Raw genomic sequence first — 18,148 nt, forward strand, 5'->3', positions numbered from 1 at the left:
GATTACACAGGCAGATCTGTAATATATTGCTCAGTGCACATAGGCTGTTAGGGTTCTCGGCAGTGCGAGCCCTGATTACACAGGCAGATCTGTAATATATTGCTCAGTGCACATAAGCTGTCAGGGTTCCCGGCAGTGTGAGCCCTGATTACACAGGCAGATCTGTAATATATTGTTCAGTCCACATAGGCTGTTAGTGTTCTCGGCAGTGCGAGCCCTGATTACACAGGCAGATCTGTAATATATTGCTCAGTCCACATAGGCTGTTAGGGTTCTCGACAGTGCGAGCCCTGATTACACAGGCAGATCTGTAATATATTGCTCAGTCCACATAGGATGCCATGATTCCCGGCAGTGTGAGTCCTGATTACACAAGCAGATCTGTAATATATTGCTCAGTGCACATAGGATGCCATGATTCCCGGCAGTGCGAGCCCTGATTACACAGGCAGATCTGTAATATATTACTCAGTCCACATAGGCTGTTAGGGTTCTCGGCAGTGCGAGCCCTGATTACACAGGCAGATCTGTAATATATTACTCAGTCCACATAGGCTGTTAGGGTTCTCGGCAGTGCGAGCCCTGATTACACAGGCAGATCTGTAATATATTGCTCAGTCCACATAGGCTGTTAGGGTTCTCGGCAGTGCGAGCCCTGATTACACAGGCAGATCTGTAATATATTGCTCAGTGCACTTAGGCTGTTAGGGTTCTCGGCAGTGCGAGCCCTGATTACACAGAAAGATCTGTAATATATTGCTCAGTCCACATAGGCTGTTAGGGTTCTCGACAGTGCGAGCCCTGACTACACAAGCAGATCTGTAATATATTGCTCAGTCCACATAGGATGCCATGATTCCCGGCAGTGCGAGCCCTGATTACACAGGCAGATCTGTAATATATTACTCAGTCCACATAGGCTGTTAGGGTTCTTGGCAGTGCGAGCCCTGATTACACAGGCAGATCTGTAATATATTGCTCAGTCCACATAGGCTGTTAGGTGTTGTGAATTCCGTTCTCGGACTCCCTCCTGTGGTCATGAATGGTACTTTGGTTAGTTCTGCTCTTGGACTCCCTCTGGTGGCTTTGAGCGGAACTGCTGGTCACTGAGGTTGGCTTTCTCAGCTGCCCTCGTTTATTGCTATGCTGACTTCTCTATTTAACTCCACTCAGATCGTTACTTCATGCCAGCTGTCAATGTCTCAGTATTGGTTCAGATCTCTCTTGGACTTCTCTGAGGACCTGTCTACTCCAGCAGAAGCTAGGTCCTTGCTAGTTCATTTGTTGTTACTGCTTTCTGAATATATTTCTTAGTACTGCTAAATTCTAGTCCAGCTTGCTATCATGATATTCTCTTGCTAGCTGGAAGCTCTGGGGGTGCAGAGTTGCACCTCCACACCGTGAGTCGGTGTGGGGGTCTTTTTGCTTACTCTGCGTGGCTTTTGTAGTTTTTTGTGCTGACCGCATAGTTCCCTTTTCTATCCTCTGACTATTTAGTGAAGTCTGGCCTCCTTTGCTAAAACCTGTTTCATTCCTGTGTTTGTGACTTTCCTCTTAACTCACAGTCAATATATGTGGGGGGCTGCCTTTTCCTTTGGGGAATTTCTCTGAGGCAAGGTTAGGCTTCTATTTCTATCTTTAGGGGTAGTTAGCTCTTAGGCTGTGAAGAGGCGTCTAGGGAGAGTTAGGTACGCTCCACGGCTATTTCTAGTGTGTGTGATAGGAGTAGGGTTTGCGGTCAGCAGAGTTCCCACTTCCCAGAGCTTGTCCCGATTTCTAGTTTACTCATCAGGTCATTCCGGGTGCTCCTAACCACCAGGTCCATAACAGTACAGCTGGCCGACAAAGTGTTAATGTATCTCATAAGAGGGATAAAAGAAGTTCTGAACCCATTTTTTTTTCTTTGCAGTGTGTTTTGTCTCTCTTTTCCCCTTAACCTCTGGGTGGTTCAGGACTCAGGTGTAGATATGGATATTCAAGGTCTGTCCTCTAGTGTGGATCAACTCGCTGCAAGGGTACAAAGCATTCAAGATTATGTAGTTCAGAATCCGATGTTAGAGCCTAGAATTCCAATTCCTGATTTGTTTTCTGGGGATAGATCTAAGTTTCTGAATCAAAAATAATTGTAGACTGTTTCTTGCTTTGAAACCCCGCTCCTCTGGTGACCCCATTCAGCAAGTAAAAATTGTTATTTCTTTGTTGCGTGGCGACCCTCAAGACTGGGCATTCTCCCTTGCGCCAGGAGATCCTGCATTGCTTAATGTAGATGCGTTTTTTCTGGCGCTTGGATTGCTTTATGATGAACCGAATTCAGTGCATCAGGCACAGAAAATCTTGCTGGCTTTATGTCAGGGTCAGGATGAAGCGGAGGTATATTGTCAGAAGTTTAGAAAATGGTCTGTGCTTACTCAATGGAATGAGTGTGCCCTGGCAGCAATTTTTAGAAAGGGTCTTTCTGAAGCCCTTAAGGATGTTATGGTGGGATTCCCCACGCCTGCTGGTCTGAATGAATCAATGTCCTTGGCCATCCAAATTGATCGGCGTTTGCGCGAGCGCAAAGTTGTGCACCATTTGGCGGTGTCCTCTGAGCAGAGGCCTGAGCTTATGCAATGTGATAGAACTTTGACCAGAACTGAACGGCAAGAACACAGACATCAGAATGGGCTGTGTTTTTACTGTGGTGACTCCACTCATGCTATCTCTGATTGTCCTAAGCGCACTAAGCAGTTCGCTAGGTCCGTCACCATTGGTACTGTACAGCCTAAATTTCTTTTGTCTGTTACTCTGATTTGCTCTTTGTCGTCCTACTCAGTTATGGCATTTGTGGATTCAGGCGCTGCCCTGAATTTGATGGACTTGGAGTTGCCAGGCGCTGTGGTTTTTTCTTGGAGCCTTTACAGTATCCTATTCCATTAAGGGGAATTGATGCTACGCCTTTGGCCAAGAATAAGCCTCAGTACTGGACCCAGTTGACCATGTGCATGGCTCCTGCACATCAGGAGGATATTCGCTTTTTGGTGTTGCATAATTTGCATGATGTGGTCGTGTTGGGTTTGCCATGGCTACAGGTTCATAATCCAGTATTGGATTGGAAATCAATGTCTGTGTCTAGTTGGGGTTGTCAAGGGGTACATGGGGATGTTCCGTTGGTGTCAATTTCTTCTTCTACTCCTTCTGAAGTCCCTGAGTTTCTGTCGGAATACCAGGATGTATTTGATGAGCCCAAATCCAGTGTCCTACCCCCTCATAGGGATTGTGATTGTGCTATAAATTTGATTCCTGGTAGTAAGTTTCCTAAGGGCCGACTTTTCAATTTATCTGTGCCAGAACACGCCGCTATGCGGAGCTATATAAAGGAGTCCTTGGAGAAAGGGCATATTCGCCCGTCCTCATCACCGTTGGGAGCAGGGTTCTTTTTTGTGGCCAAGAAGGATGGCTCTCTGAGACCCTGTATAGATTACCGCCTTCTTAATAAAATCACGGTCAAATTTCAGTACCCTTTGCCTCTGTTGTCTGATTTGTTTGCTCGGATTAAGGGGGCTAGTTGGTTCACCAAGATAGATCTTCGAGGGGCGTATAACCTTGTGCGTATTAAGCAGGGCGATGAATGGAAAACAGCATTTAATACGCCCGAGGGCCATTTTGAGTACCTGGTGATGCCATTCGGGCTTTCTAATGCTCCATCTGTGTTTCAGTCCTTTATGCATGACATCTTCCGAAAGTATTTGGATAGATTCATTATTGTATATTTGGATGATATTTTGGTCTTTTCGGATGATTGGGAGTCTCATGTGAAGCAGGTCAGAATGGTATTCCAGGTCCTTCGTGCTAATTCCTTGTTTGTGAAGGGGTCTAAATGTCTCTTCGGAGTTCAGAAGGTTTCCTTTTTGGGCTTCATTTTTTCCCCTTCTACTATCGAGATGGATCCTGTTAAAGTTCAGGCCATTTATGATTGGACTCAACCTACATCTGTGAAGAGTCTTCAGAAATTCCTGGGCTTTGCTAATTTTTACCATCGCTTGATCGCTAATTTTTCTAGTGTGGTTAAACCTTTGACTGATTTGACAAAGAAAGGTGCTGATGTGGTGAACTGGTCCTCTGCGGCCGTTGAGGCTTTTCTGGAGCTGAAATGTCATTTTTCTTCGGCCCCTGTGTTGCGTCAGCCTGATGTTTCGTTCCCTTTTCAGGTCGAGGTTGATGCTTCTGAGATTGGAGCAGGGGCTGTTTTGTCTCAAAGAAGTTCTGATGGCTCTGTGATGAAGCCATGTGCTTTCTTTTCTAGAAGGTTTTCGCCTGCTGAGCGTAATTATGATGTTGGCAATCGGGAACTGCTGGCTGTGAAGTGGGCATTCGAGGAGTGGCGACATTGGCTTGAGGGAGCCAAGCACCGCATGGTGGTCTTGACGGATCACAAGAATCTGACTTATCTCGAGTCTGCCAAGCGGTTGAATCCTAGACAGGCTCGATGGTCGTTGTTTTTCTCCCGTTTTGATTTTGTGGTCTCATACCTTCCAGGTTCTAAGAATGTGAAGGCGGATGCCCTTTCTAGGAGTTTTGTGCCTGATTCTCCGGGAGTCCCTGAGCCGGCTGGTATTCTCAAAGAGGGGGTAATTTTGTCTGCCATCTCCCCTGATTTGCGGCGGGTGCTGCAGAAGTTTCAGGCTGATAGACCTGATCGTTGTCCAGCGGAGAAACTATTTGTCCCTGATAGATGGACTAGCAGAGTTATTTCTGAGGTTCATTGCTCGGTGTTGGCTGGTCATCCTGGGATTTTTGGTACCAGAGATTTGGTGGCTAGGTCCTTTTGGTGGCCTTCTTTGTCGCGGGATGTGCGTTCTTTTGTGCAGTCCTGTGGGACTTGTGCTCGGGCTAAGCCCTGCTGTTCTCGTGCCAGTGGGTTGCTTTTGCCCTTGCCGGTCCCGAAAAGGCCTTGGACGCATGTTTCCATGGATTTTATTTCAGATCTTCCTGTCTCTCAAAGGATGTCTGTCATCTGGGTGGTTTGTGATCGCTTTTCTAAGATGGTCCATTTGGTACCCTTGCCTAAACTACCTTCCTCCTCTGAATTGGTGCCATTATTTTTTCAGCATGTGGTTCGTTTGCATGGCATTCCGGAGAACATTGCTTCGGACAGAGGTTCCCAGTTTGTCTCTAGGTTTTGGCGGTCCTTTTGTGTTAAGATGGGCATTGATTTGTCTTTTTCTTCGGCTTTCCATCCTCAGACAAATGGCCAAACCGAACGAACCAACCAGACTTTGGAAACCTATCTGAGATGCTTTGTTTCTGCTGATCAGGATGATTGGGTGACCTTCTTGCCATTGGCTGAGTTCGCCCTTAATAATCGGGCTAGTTCGGCTACTTTGGTTTCGCCTTTTTTTTGCAATTCTGGTTTTCATCCTCGTTTTTCTTCAGGGCAGGTTGAGCCTTCTGACTGTCCTGGTGTGGATTCTGTGGTGGACAGGTTGCAGCAAATTTGGACTCATGTAGTGGACAATCTGACGTTGTCCCAGGAGAAGGCTCAACGTTTCGCTAACCGCCGTCGTTGTGTTGGTCCCCGACTTCGTGTTGGGGATTTGGTTTGGTTGTCTTCTCGTTATGTTCCTATGAAGGTTTCTTCTCCTAAGTTTAAGCCTCGTTTCATTGGTCCTTATAAGATTTCTGAAATTCTCAACCCTGTGTCATTTCGTTTGGTCCTTCCAGCTTCCTTTGCCATCCATAATGTGTTCCATAGGTCGTTGTTGCGGAGGTACGTGGCGCCTATGGTTCCCTCCGTTGATCCTCCTGCTCCGGTGTTGGTTGAGGGGGAGTTGGAGTATGTGGTGGAAAAAATTTTGAATTCTCGGATTTCGAGATGGAAGCTTCAGTACCTGGTTAAGTGGAAGGGCTATGGTCAGGAGGATAACTCCTGGGTTGTTGCCTCCGATGTCCATGCTGCCGATTTAGTTCGTGCCTTTCATTTGGCTCGTCCTGATCGGCCTGGGGGCCCTGGTGAGGGTTCGGTGACCCCTCCTCAAGGGGGGGGGTACTGTTGTGAATTCCATTCTCGGACTCCCTCCTGTGGTCATGAATGGTACTTTGGTTAGTTCTGCTCTTGGACTCCCTCTGGTGGCTTTGGCCGGAACTGCTGGTCACTGAGGTTGGCTTTCTCAGCTGCCCTCGTTTATTGCTATGCTGACTTCTCTATTTAACTCCACTCAGATCGTTACTTCATGCCAGCTGTCAATGTCTCAGTATTGGTTCAGATCTCTCTTGGACTTCTCTGAGGACCTGTCTACTCCAGCAGAAGCTAAGTCCTTGCTAGTTCATTTGTTGTTACTGCTTCCTGAATATATTTCTTAGTACTGCTAAATTCTAGTCCAGCTTGCTATCATGATATTCTCTTGCTAGCTGGAAGCTCTGGGGGTGCAGAGTTGCACCTCCACACCGTGAGTCGGTGTGGGGGTCTTTTTGCTTACTCTGCGTGGCTTTTGTAGTTTTTTGTGCTGACCGCATAGTTCCCTTTTCTATCCTCTGACTATTTAGTGAAGTCTGGCCTCCTTTGCTAAAACCTGTTTCATTCCTGTGTTTGTGACTTTCCTCTTAACTCACAGTCAATATATGTGGGGGGCTGCCTTTTCCTTTGGGGAATTTCTCTGAAGCAAGGTTAGGCTTCTGTTTCTATCTTTAGGGGTAGTTAGCTCTTAGGCTGTGAAGAGGCATCTAGGGAGAGTTAGGTACGCTCCACGGCTATTTCTAGTGTGTGTGATAGGAGTAGGGTTTGCGGTCAGCAGAGTTCCCACTTCCCAGAGCTTGTCTCGATTTCTAGTTTACTCATCAGGTCATTCCGGGTGCTCCTAACCACCAGGTCCATAACAGTTAGGGTTCTCGGCAGTGCGAGTTCTGATTACACAGGCAGATCTGTAATATATTGCGCAGTCCACATATGCTGTTAGGGTTCTCGGCAGTGTGAGCCCTGATTACACAGGCAGATCTGTAATATATTACTCAGTCCACATAGGCTGTTAGGGTTCTCGGCAGTGCGAGTCCTGATTACACAGGCAGATCTGTAATATATTGCTCAGTCCAGATAGGCTGTTAGGGTTTTCGGTAGTGCGAGCCCTTTTTAAAGAAAATGATTGATTTTACTCAGGATCGTGCTTGCATTGAAAGAGTGTGTTCTTAAGAATCCTGGCCCACAATAATCTGTGTCCATAGACAACACGAAGAGTAAAGAGCCAGTTCCTGACTAGTTGTATTTTTTCATTGTCAGGATGATGATGATAATGACGGCCATGGACATGACCACGGGGTCTCCCTGCAAAACTTCCATGACGAGCAGAAGAAAAAGAAACAGCAAACGCAGTCCGTGTCCCAGACAGACCTGGTAGGTTAGTCAGAAGGGTAAATAAGATCTTCCACTATGAAACTCTTGGAGCAGATATTTACCTCCTGTGAGTGGTGTGCTCAGAGAGCTGGTGCAGAAATGAAGAATGGGATTTGTTTTTTCTCAATGAATCACGATAGTGTCACCTTCAGTGGTGGACAAGCTTAGTGGCATCTGTCACACTTGGCATGTTTCATACAGAAACATGAAAATCCATGTAGCCATCTCCAGAAAAGGGACAGATCACTGACATTGAAAATATGGGAAAGTGAGAAACACTATTTATAACAACAGGGAAAAGGGAAACAGAGCTAACCCCTGCATTCCATTGAAGTAGCAGCCTCCTGCAGTGACCAGGTAAGATTGGATTACACAGAGGCATATGCTTCCTATGATCAAAGTGACTGGACAAATAAAACAGGAAGAACCAGATATCAAAATGGGGATTTGTTTACACAGAGGCATAAGTTTCCTCTGATCAAAGGATCTGTCCCAGCCCAGCCGGTGCCAGTGATGAATATTGGGGTTTGCATCTCTCCGATATTTAGGGGAGATTGATTTTCAGTGTTGTTGCAAAGGGGCGAACAGAAAGCATCACGGACATCACTGTAAAGCTCTTCTAACCCCTCCAACTTAATAACGGACCGACGGATGCCGCTATATATTTATAGAAATGTCAAATCGAGATAAGACACATGACAACAATATCTACCTCCGAAGGCGAAGATGTGAGATCTCCTAAAGTTCTAACAGACCCAGCTCGTCCCACAATCTGCCCCCCACAGGAGCTCTTCAAGGGGAGGTATGTGTGCGTAACCTTGAACTAATAAGAAGAAGAATTTGGGTTTGGTTGTTATTAGTGATGAGCGAGTGTACTCGTTACTCGGTGACCTCCGACTATTTGTTAGTGTTCGGAGATTTAGTTTTCATCGCCGCAGCTGAATGATTTACAGCTACTAGCCAGGCTGAGTACATGTGGGGGTTGCCTGGTTGCTAGGGAATCCCCACATGTAATCAAGCTGGCTAGTGGCTGTAAATCATGCAGCTGAGGCGATGAAAACTAAATCTCCGAGCACTAACAAATACTCGGAGGTCACCCGAGCAACGAGTACACTCGCTCATCACCAGTTGTTATCCTAGAACAGCAGGGATAAAAGCCGTCTCCGATTGGGTTAGAAGGCCCGGCCATAGTTTGGCAGATTGTGGCCATAATGGCTGACGGATCTTGCCTGGGTTCAATGGACCCTACCAGAGCCTGCCTGGCATTGTTCTCCGCCTCTTGTATAGCATTGTACGGGTGCTAGGTGACAGCCCTCTAATGGAACGGGCCCTCCGACTAATAGCATAGGGACCCCGGAGAACTGGTGACATTAATAGGGAATACCCTCTGGGATCTTGCTATTGTGGCCACCTAGGTGGTGCTCATCTCTACACCATTGCCGTTTGTCAGATGGTCAGGTCAGCAGACATGATCATGGTCATCATCACGTATCAGTGTGGTGTATGGCACCAGCATTTCCGGGCTCTGGCTTAAGGATGGAGCATTACATGGCATGTCTCACTTCACTATTCTTTCTTCAAGGTCAGTCCAGATATCGAGTTTCAGAAGAATCCACCACCAGTGAGAAGTCGTGGTAAGTCCCATCATAGCTCATGTCATGCCTCATCATGTCCGGCTCACGTCCTGTCCCATCACATCAGGATCATGTCCTGTCCCATCACATCAGGATCATGTCCTGTCCCATCACATCAGGATCATGTCCTGTCCCATCACATCAGGATCATGTCCTGTCCCATCACATCAGGATCATGTCCTGTCCCATCACATCAGGATCATGTCCTGTCCCATCACATCAGGATCATGTCCTGTCCCATCACATCAGGATCATGTCCTGTCCCATCACATCAGGATCATGTCCTGTCCCATCACATCAGGATCATGTCCTGTCCCATCACATCAGGATCATGTCCTGTCCCATCACATCAGGATCATGTCCTGTCCCATCACATCAGGATCATGTCCTGTCCCATCACATCAGGATCATGTCCTGTCCCATCACATCAGGATCATGTCCTGTCCCATCACATCAGGATCATGTCCTGTCCCATCACATCAGGATCATGTCCTGTCCCATCACATCAGGATCATGTCCTGTCCCATCACATCAGGATCATGCAGGGGCAGACACTGACAGCTTGGGGCCCCTGTGTAAGAAATGTGTCTGGGCCCCCCTCTTTTTATGGCAACAAAAAATATATAATATATATAGCCATATACACACACACATATGTATACATATTAGATAGTCTCCTTTATTATGTATATTGCCATCCCTTATTACACAGTGCCCTCTCATGTACAGCACTGTCCCTTATATTCCGGATTATATAGCGCCTCCTGTCTTTATTACATAACGTCCTCTCTTGTTAGATATATAATGCAATAACGGCTGATGGAGCATGGGAAAGCTTCTTTCTAATGGAGGAGATTATGGACTGGTCATCTGGTCACTGGCTGCTCCACCAGCAGTTATTTTATATCTAACTAGAGAGGGGACTATGTAATAAAAGAGGGCGCTGTGAATAAAAAAAAAATAACAAGAATACACTATCCAAGAGACAGTGCTGTACATAGCTGGACCAAAAATGTATAATACTAAATCCTAGTCGGGGTGCAAAAAAAGCGGCCAGTATCATGAAACTGAACAAGAGAGAGGAGCCACTTATGTAAATGCACACCACGAACAAATAGAATAATAATATTCAAATGTAAAAGCAGGAATTTTTATTGACAAACCACAACTTCAAAGAAAAAAACATAAAACATAACTAAAACCAATAAAGCATGAGACACTTGATCCGTGTACGAATGTAACCAATGATATACAAATACAGACCTGCACAACCTTATTTATAATGAATACCACCCCTCTGACTCATGGGACGAAGGGCACAAAAATAAATGGGGCCTAAAACCCTATAGCATCTGTATGTGCTGAATAGCAAACAGACTCGCCACTCATGGGTAAAATACCAGCATGGTAAGTGACCTAAATAGAGCGAGCGCCCGATATCAGGCGAAGACAGCATGGAATTACCCACATGAGGAAGGGAGGAACAAGAGAAACAGCCCAACGCGTGTCGCTCTATAGAAAGAGCTTCATCAGGGGGAGAACTTCGCCTGATATCGGGCGCTCGCTCTATTTAGGTCACTTACCATGCTGGTATTTTACCCATGAGTGGCGAGTCTGTTTGCTATTCAGCACATACAGATGCTATAGGGTTTTTAGGCCCCATTTATTTTTGTGCCCTTCGTCCCATGAGTCAGAGGGGTGGTATTCATTATAAATAAGGTTGTGCAGGTCTGTATTTGTATATCATTGGTTACATTCGTATACGGATCAAGTGTCTCATGCTTTATTGGTTTTAGTTATGTTTTATGTTTTTTTCTTTGAAGTTGTGGTTTGTCAATAAAAATTCCTGCTTTTACATTTGAATATTATTATTCTATTTGTTCGTGGTGTGCATTTACATAAGTGGCTACTCTCTCTTGTTCAGTGCTGTACATAACAGCACAGGAAGCTATGTTATAAGGGACGGCACCATATATAACTAGAGGATGGTACATAATAAGGAACCATGTTATAGATAATAAAAGAGGAAACTATGTAACTAAGGATGGCACTATAAATAATAAGGGAGTAAACTATATACTAAGGGACTGTGCTATACATAATAAGTGATTATACTACATACTAAGGAACTGTGCTATACATAATAAATGAGTACACTATATACTAAGGGACTGTGCTATACATAATAAGTGAGTACACTATATACTAAGGGACTGTGCTATACATAATAAGTGAGTACACTATATACTAAGGGACTGTACTATACATAATAAGTGAGTACACTATATACTAAGGGACTGTACTATACATAATAAGTGAGTACACTATATACTAAGGGACTGTGCTATACATAATAAGTGAGTACACTATATACTAAGGGACTGTGCTATACATAATAAGTGAGTACACTATATACTAAGGGACTGTGCTATACATAATAAGTGAGTACACTATATACTAAGGGACTGTGCTATACATAATAAGTGAGTACACTATATACTAAGGGACTACTATACATAATAAGTGAGAACACTATATACTAAGGGACTGTACTATACATAATAAGTGAGTACACTATATACTAAGGGACTACTATACATAATAAGTGAGTACACTATATACTAAGGGACTGTGCTATACATAATAAGTGAGTACACTATATACTAAGGGACTGTACTATACATAATAAGTGAGAACACTATATACTAAGGGACTGTACTATACATAATAAATGAGTACACTATATTACTAAGGGACTGTACTATACATAATAAGTGAGTACACTATATACTAAGGAACTGTGCTATACATAATAAGTGAGTACACTATATACTAAGGGACTGTGCTATACATAATAAGTGAGAACACTATATACTAAGGGACTGTGCTATACATAATAAGTGAGTACACTATATACTAAGGGACTACTATACATAATAAGTGAGAACACTATATACTAAGGGACTGTACTATACATAATAAGTGAGTACACTATATACTAAGGGACTACTATGCATAATAAGTGAGTACACTATATACTAAGGGACTGTGCTATACATAATAAGTGAGTACACTATATACTAAGGGACTGTACTATACATAATAAGTGAGAACACTATATACTAAGGGACTGTACTATACATAATAAGTGAGTACACTATATACTAAGGGACTAATATACATAATAAGTGAGAATACTATATTCTAAGGGACTGTACTATACATAATCAGTGAGTACACTATATACTAAGGGACTGTGCTATACATAATCAGTGAGTACACTATATACTAGGGGACTGTACTATACATAATAAGTGAGAACACTATATTCTAAGGGACTGTGCTATACATAATAAGTGAGTACACTATATACTAAGGGACTGTACTATACATAATAAATGAGTACACTATATACTAAGGGACTGTACTATACATAATAAGTGAGTACACTATATACTAAGGGACTGTGCTATACATAATAAGTGAGTACACTATATACTAAGGGACTGTGCTATACATAATAAGTGAGAACACTATATACTAAGGGACTGTGCTATACATAATAAGTGAGTACACTATATACTAAGGGACTACTATACATAATAAGTGAGAACACTATATACTAAGGGACTGTACTATACATAATAAGTGAGTACACTATATACTAAGGGACTACTATGCATAATAAGTGAGTACACTATATACTAAGGGACTGTGCTATACATAATAAGTGAGTACACTATATACTAAGGGACTGTACTATACATAATAAGTGAGAACACTATATACTAAGGGACTGTACTATACATAATAAGTGAGTACACTATATACTAAGGGACTAATATACATAATAAGTGAGAATACTATATTCTAAGGGACTGTACTATACATAATCAGTGAGTACACTATATACTAAGGGACTGTGCTATACATAATCAGTGAGTACACTATATACTAGGGGACTGTACTATACATAATAAGTGAGAACACTATATTCTAAGGGACTGTGCTATACATAATAAGTGAGTACACTATATACTAAGGGACTGTGCTATACATAATCAGTGAGAACACTATATTCTAAGGGACTGTGCTATACATAATCAGTGAGTACACTATATACTAGGGGACTGTGCTATACATAATAAGTGAGAACACTATATTCTAAGGGACTGTGCTATACATAATAAGTGAGTACACTATATGCTAAGGGATTGTGCTATACATAATAAGTGAGAACACTATATACTAAGGGACTGTGCTATACATAATAAGTGAGTACACTATATACTAAGGGACTGTACTATACATAATAAGTGAGAACACTATATTCTAAGGGACTGTACTATACATAATAAGTGAGAACACTATATTCTAAGGGCCTGTACTATACATAAGTGAGAACACTATATACTAAGGGACTGTGCTATACATAATCAGTGAGTACACTATATACTAGGGGACTGTACTATACATAATCAGTGAGTACACTATATACTAAGGGACTGTACTATACATAATCAGTGAGTACACTATATACTAAGGGACTGTGCTATACATAATAAGTGAGAACACTATATACTAGGGGACTGTACTATACATAATAAGTGAGAACACTATATTCTAAGGGACTGTGCTATACATAATAAGTGAGTACACTATATACTAAGGGACTGTGCTATACATAATAAGTGAGTACACTATATACTAGGGGACTGTACTATACATAATAAGTGAGAACACTATATACTAAGGGACTGTACTACACATAATAAGGCTACATTCCTGTATCTGTGCAGTGTTGGTATGCTGCGAGCTTTTACAGATGCATTGAGCATGTCCTATTCTGATGCTCAAAATTGGATCAGAACAGAACATTCTGTGACCCTCACGGACCTCATTCACAGATCTGTGATATTCATGTATGTGTGAATGTACCTATAAAACTCTGAGTCCGTGTGCCGTCTGATAAATAACCTGGCAGCACACGGACATTTCACACTGAGAATGTAGAATAAGGGATGTAACAGATAAGATTATCACTGCACGTCACACAGAATAATATCTACATCCAGGCACCGCTGACGTCTCGTCTGATTAGAGCCGCTTTCTGCTGTTTCTTCTCCATCTGGTCAGACCTTCATGTCGACATCTCCCAGTCACGACTCGTCTTGTCACAATGATCATCCCAGGCCAGGAAATAACAAGGTCACGTACATTCTATACATACTTGTGTCCCCCCTGAATACAGATATGTACCCACCATTAGTAGTCACACACCAATCCAAATATACAGTGGGGATGGAAAGTATTCAGACCCCTTTACATTTTTCACTGTTTTTGTTTCATTGCAGCCATTTGGTAAATTCAAAAAAGTTCATTTTTTCTCATTAATGTTCACTCTGCACCCCATCTAGACTGAAATAACAGAAATGTAGAAATTTTTGCAAATTTATTAAAAAAGATAAACTGAAATATCCCATGGCCATAAGTCTTCAGCCCCTTTGCTCAGTACTGGGTAGAAGCACCTTTTGAGCTCGTACAGCCATGAGTCTTCTTGTGAATGATACAACAACTTTTCCACCCCTTGATTTGAGATCCTCGGCCATTCTTCCTTGCAGATCCTCTCCAGTTCCGTCAGGTTGGATGGTGAACGTTGGTGGATGCCATTTTCAGGTCTCTCCAGAGATGCTCCATTGTGTTTACATCCATTGTGTTTACATCAGTTCTCTGGCTGGGCCGGTCAAGAATGGTCACAGACTTGTTCTGAAGCCACTTCTGAAGGTCATTGTCTTGTTGGAAGGTGAACCTTCGGCCAAGTCTGAGGTCCAGAGCACTCTGGAAGAGGTTTTCATCCAGGATATCTCCGTACTTGGCCGCATTCATGTTTCCTTCAATGGCAACCAGTCGTCCTGTCCCTGCAACTGAAAAACACCCCCACAGCATGATGCTTTCACCACCATGTTTCACTGTTGGGATTGTATTGGGCAGGTGATGAGCAGTGCCTGGTCTTCTCCACACATACCGCTTAGAATTATCACCAAAAAGGTCTATCTTCATCTCATCAGACCAGAGAATCTTATTTCTCATAGTCTGGGAGTCCTTCATGTGTTTTTTAGCAAACTCTCTGCGGCTTTCATATGTCTTGCACCGAGGAGAAGCTTTCGTCGGGCCACTCAGCCATAAAGGCCCGACTGGTGGAAGTCTGCAGTGATAGTTGACTTTGTGGAACATTCTCCCATCTCCCTACTGCATCACTGGAGCCACAGTCATCTTGGGGTTCTTTCCTTCTCTCACCAAGGCTCTTCTCCCTCGATTGCTCAGTTTGGCTGGACAGACCAGGTCTAGGAAGACTTCTGGTGGTCCCAAACTTCTTCCATAAAGGATTATGGACGCCACTGTGCTCTTAGTAACCTTGAGTACTGCAGAAATTCTGTTGTAACCTTGGCCAGATCTGTGCCTTGCCACAATTCTGTCTCTGAGCTCCTTGGCCAGTTACTTTGACCTCATGATTCTGCAACACCCCAGGTTCCTGGTTGTTACAGTGGCATTGCTTTCCTCACAGGGAGAGTGATGTCACACTTGGAAACGAGGAAGGATCCCTTTGACAAGTATTCAGCACATATAACACTGTTCTGACTCCAGGCCAGAAGGGGGAGCTCTACACCCGAATTCAGGGGAGCTGCTCTCTCTGGTCGGGAGGAGGAGTCAGTTGCTAGGCAGTTGGAGAGAGACAGTTGGTGAGAGGAGAGTGAGGAGTGAGGAAGGAAAGCTGGGGCCATGGAGACAAGTGATTCTGCAGTTCCTGGGAAGGCAAAAGAAAGCAGAGCAGTCTGTAGGAGACTGAGAGGGAGAAGGAGCACAGGAGAGTGAAGAGCTGGAGAGAGAAGCTGCTATTGAGCTTCCTCCACGCTGAGCGCAGATACCGGTAGCCGGAAGACCGAGGTTGTGGGGGTAACTTCATGCCCCACGGCAGAAACTGGCGGACAGCTGATAGCTGATTGCAAGTTACCTGTCCACCATTAACACACGAGGACACATGAGCAAATAGAGCCTGGGTCGTCATAGAGATCCTGTAAAAAGGCTTGAGTTACCAGTTGTACGGGTAGTGTCCTGCCTAAAGGGGGACAGAGAGAAAACGTGAGGACCTTGTGTGAGGCCTAAGGCAGCAAGAGACTACAAAACCACAGCGCTAGAGGGAAGGCTTCCAACTCCACCTGACCACTCCAGCATCTGTGATCCTGTACCCTGGACTGTGGCTGCCTTGAACCAAGTATAGAGGTAAAGAGACTGCAACCCTGTGTCCTCCGTATCTTTCTACACCACCTATCACCATCTTCATCTATTACACCGGGAGCCCTGGGGACCCAGGTTCACTTGTGGGAAGCCATACCAGCTCTGCTGCCATAATATTACCCAAGTGGACCCCTTTAAGCAGCGTCGGTCACCCCTGACCTAATACCACAGGACGCGTCATGAACTTTTATTATTTCACAAACCCCTTTAAAGATCTTCCATGGGCGCCCAGGGCCACAGACCAGGTCACTGCCACCGTGACATCCCCCTTTAAGTACTGGACCTGGTACCGAGTACCCCACAGCCCTGGCGAGCGTTCCATTTTGGCATCACGAACAGGATGGACTGACCCAGCAAACGGGTCTTGTGCACCTAAGAGACTGTGCTTTATTGAGAAACTAGAGAGACTTTATTAAATTGTGTAACAGAGACTTTAATGGGTTTCTAAATCATCACCATAACTGCATTACACGGTGCGCGCAAAAGAATTTTCAAAACTTGCCGCCAAATACTGCCGCCATTACAGCGGCACACAGCGCGCAGGAAGCAGAGGGGACATGCCGTCGTGGGTGGCACCCAGAAGAAAGAGCGTGAAGTGAAGCTCTGGCGCACTCTGTTGTGAGCGGGTGGAAAGCAGAAAGCCCCGACTTGGAGACCGGAAGGAGTTCTTCCAGCCTGCCGACGGAGCAGCCACTGATCAAGGTAATAGAGTGCAGGGCCTGGCTGAAGTTGACAAGGGGGAGAAGGAACATGTCCAGCCCAGGTGGAGATGCAGCGCCGGCGGAAGATGCAGCTGCAGCCCCCATGATGCTGTCAGACCCTGCGGTGGCCGCAGCTCCTATATTGCCGTTATTGATGCCATATATACCAGGAGCGGCCTGGTTACCACAGTACTCAGGGGAGTCACATGGCCTGAGTGATTTTAAGGAGAGACTCTGAGGTTTGTTTAAAGCGTACCTCCTGTCTGAGGAGCAAAAAGTCAACATCCTCATTGGACAGTTAACTGGTGCGGCCCAGAGGGAAGTAAAGTCCTGGCCGAACACGAATAAAGGGACTGTCAAACAGATATTGGCTGGGCTGAAGGACACTAATGACACTCGCACTGCAGCAGAAATAAAAATGAGATTCTTTGGATGTAAAAAGAGGGTGCAGGACAGTATATGGGACTATGCCTCCAGTCCAGGAGGATGCAGGCCTGAGGACCTGCCCTAGAACAAGAAGTAAAAGTGTTATTAATGTAATGTTGTTCACTTCAAAAATGGTTGCACTTGTGTTATGTAACGTTCAAGAAAGAAACCTCCCATAAAGGGAAGCAAAGTTATTTTCTGCACTTGTATATATGGTCCTGCAACATTTAAGGAAACAGGCTCCCATAAAGGGAAGAAAAGTTTACATAACTGTTATGACCTGGTGGTTACAGAGTAGCACTGAGATGACCTGGTGGGTAAAACCAATCATGGACAAGCTCCGAGGAGGTGGCAGCTCCACCGACAACAATCACAGTTATGACCTGGTGATTACGGAGCAGCGCAGAAATGACCTGGTGGGTAAAATGTACAAGCTCTGAGGAGGTGGTAGCTTTACTGACCGCAATCCCTACTCCTAACACCAACACTAGAAATAGCCGTGGGACGTTCCTATCTCTGCCTAGACGCCTCGACACAGCCTAAGAACTAACTACCCCTGAAGATGGAAGCGGAAAACTATCTCACCTCAGAGAAACCCCCAAAAGGAAAGATAGCCCCCCACAAATATTAACAGTGAGTGGAGAGGGAAATGACAAACTCAGAAATGAAAATAGATTTCAGCAAAGGAGGCCAACACTATCTAAATAGACAGAGATAGAAAAGGATAC

General features: G+C 44.4%; 1 protein-coding gene across 1 annotated transcript in view; it reads left to right on the forward strand.

The window, feature by feature from the left end:
- SLC39A4 (solute carrier family 39 member 4) overlaps positions 1-18,148 on the forward strand; it is a 250,353-nt gene that overhangs the window by 214,633 nt on the left and 17,572 nt on the right. Inside the window, exons 8-9 of the mRNA XM_077271597.1 lie at positions 7,250-7,363; positions 8,946-8,997. Of these exons, the coding sequence (XP_077127712.1) occupies positions 7,250-7,363; positions 8,946-8,997 (166 nt within the window). The remainder of the gene's footprint in view (positions 1-7,249; positions 7,364-8,945; positions 8,998-18,148) is intronic.

This window comes from Ranitomeya variabilis, chromosome 6, assembly GCF_051348905.1.
Source record: "Ranitomeya variabilis isolate aRanVar5 chromosome 6, aRanVar5.hap1, whole genome shotgun sequence".
Lineage (NCBI taxonomy): Eukaryota > Metazoa > Chordata > Amphibia > Anura > Dendrobatidae > Ranitomeya > Ranitomeya variabilis.